The 2,838-nt window shown below is 30.0% G+C and overlaps 1 protein-coding gene across 1 annotated transcript in view; it reads left to right on the forward strand.

Annotated features, from left to right (window-relative positions):
* LOC109352397 (LETM1 and EF-hand domain-containing protein 1, mitochondrial-like) overlaps positions 1-1,077 on the forward strand; it is a 9,838-nt gene extending 8,761 nt beyond the window's left edge. The window contains exon 14 of the mRNA XM_019594374.1: positions 882-1,077. Coding sequence (XP_019449919.1) covers positions 882-964 — 83 coding nt within the window. The 3' untranslated portion in view covers positions 965-1,077. The remainder of the gene's footprint in view (positions 1-881) is intronic.

Genomic DNA, 2,838 nt, shown 5'->3' on the forward strand with positions numbered 1-2,838 from the left:
GGGGTATATTAGAGTGTAAGACTTAAAGTCTTGGTTTATGGACTGATTCAGTATGGTTGTTACTGAATCAGTTTTATTTGGTAGTTGTTCTGTTTCTGTGTTGACAGAAACAGTTAGTTAGTTAGTTAGTTAGGGGAAGTTACTTGTTGTTCACGTAACTTCCCATTCTCATTCTCTCTTGTAATGCTTCCCCTGGATTATATAAAGGGGATAGCTTGTTCATATTTGATTAAGAAATAAAATCATAAACATTCAGTTTCTCTCATTACCTTTCTCCTTTATGTTTTCTGTTTTTTAATTCTTTTACAGTCATGGATGTGGCCCCTCCAGTGAATTCAACCAACAATTTAATACTCTATAAAGTAAAGAAGGTTGTTGTGCACTGTCTGTGGTAAAAGAGTACAACTAAATATAGCTTTGTGCAGCTAACAATATCAATAACAAATATAAATGTGAATATCTACTAGTATCTTGACAACTTCATTTGTCAAAGTCAGTTTTTGAGGTTATCTTGGGACTTTCGTGATAAGTTCTTCACAACTTGAAATGGATGACATTCGATCCTACAAGAGTCCATTACCTCATTATGATGGTTTGAAGTAGACCTTGTGTGCATGCTTCTACGCATGCCATGGTTCTTCAATATTCTTTCATGCTTATGTTTGTAGATGTGAAACTAAGTAGGTAGGAGATAAAGCAGTTTTAGATGTTATGAAGCTTTTAAAAATTTATCATGAATATTGTCTTAAATTACTGATTTCTGGTGATACCAAGAGAGGTTTTAGCTTTAAAATAGTTTGGATGGCCCAGCATCTTGATCTCAATATTAGTTCAACTGCCAAAGTGACTGCTAAATTTTGCATTTCTTTTACCATAAACAGATGGGAAAATATTGGTGGAAGATATTGTCAAATTGGGGACCCAGAAAGAAGATGCTGATACAGATGAAGCAAGAATGTCATAGTGTTCTGTTTATCTCAATTTCAAGTAATCAGTACCTCTTTTTATTTGTGAATTGACACATGGCCATGTTATCTCTGACATGTAACTTGACCAGTACTAAAAAATGTATTCATATAACTTGGGCACCATGGTTTTCCATCATTTACTATCACACTGTAATCCTTGACTTGAATATTAGTCTCAAACTCATTATTAATATCACTCTTATGAATGATAATTGCATGGGTTTGGGTTTTACCTTCGTCAATCTAAAACCTTTTGGATTGTAAAAATGAACTTCATCCACGTCCCCCTTAGGTTGTGTGTTTCTTCGACCTCAACATATGAAGGTAGTTTTGTAAAACCTTGTATATAACCCTAACTTCATTAATGTGTGTAAACGTGATGGGTTTGGGATAGGTATCACCAATACCAGACCTAAATCCAGATATAGTTGAAAAAATAAACTCTCAAACTTTGTCAAAGTGGGTTTTTTATGACAAATTTGGGTTAGGGTGAATACTAATAAGTTCATGTTATGTTGTCATCTCTAATCACTCAAACTAAAAAGTTTAAGGACATTGCCTTGTAGCTATAATGTAAAGAATTTAGTTTTTAACCTATAATTAATATAAAAGATAATATATAGAAATATTGGAAATAATTTAATTTTTTATATAAAAGTGAACATTAATTGAAAAATAAATGTTGTATAATATGGTAGAAATAAAATAGGACTAATATGGTAAATGAAAGTATAGTTGAAGACAAAAATAAGATAAAAAGCTTAGAGATGAAAGTGGAACAAACAACTAAATTTAGGGACACTTTTTTGTATATAAAAAATTATTTTCTTCATTAGTATGTTGACATTTAAACTATTATGTGTTTGGTGTAAAATTTGATAATTAATGTAATAAGTATGTTTTATAGTTATGTAATTATTTTTAAAGGGTAAGCTTTCACAAGTAAAATTTATTTACTATATAACAAAATAAACTCCCACCACCTCATCAATTGCCACATGGTTATTGAAAGCGAAAATTTCTCTTCGTTGGTGTTTTCTTTATTTAGTTAAGTAAGTGAACTCGGTTTTATTCTTTGTTCGCCATCTCGACTTTGTTGAAATAAATTCCAACGTCGGTATAATGGTTTTAAGAATATTCCAGTTACAACTTACTTCTAATAATCATGTGAATAAGTTATTCATTCTTTGTCCCATCTCGGCTTTGTTAGAATAAATTCTAACACTGGTACAATAGTATCGAAGCAATCCACTATTACATAATTATTAAGTACCTTTGAATACCATCTCGGTTTTGTGGAATAAATTCCAACACCGGTTTAATGGTATTCTAATGTACAAAAGTGACGAATAATTAGTTGTTAGAAACAAATAAATAAATAAAGAACAAAAGAATAATAAAGTTAAGTGACCTTTATTTATTTACTCCCTTTCGGGTTCCTTTTATTAACAAACCAAACTTCTTCCTTAAGGAAGGTTGGTATTAAAGAATAAATAAATTGCGGAATATAAATAACAATAAATAAAAGTTAGTAAGTTAGTTTCATCACTTTTGTATATTAAAAGGTGTTTCAACAAATAAATTTATTGATAACACTTTACTATTTTACAATTTATACCTCTTTCAAGATTCAATTGTAGTATAGTATAGGGTATGTCGAACCACAAAGAATTGCATAATAGAATGAATCATATGAATATGCCAATGCACAAATAATGAGTGAACATATTTTGGTTGTTTTGATTTGTTTTGATATGCACATAAAACACTTAACAAGAAACATAAACTAAGTATTAACAAATTCTTGAGGAGACAAGATCATTTTGAATGATGAAAGTATTTCTCAACTTCTTATGTATTTGAACTACTT

This window comes from Lupinus angustifolius, chromosome LG07, assembly GCF_001865875.1.
Source record: "Lupinus angustifolius cultivar Tanjil chromosome LG07, LupAngTanjil_v1.0, whole genome shotgun sequence".
Lineage (NCBI taxonomy): Eukaryota > Viridiplantae > Streptophyta > Magnoliopsida > Fabales > Fabaceae > Lupinus > Lupinus angustifolius.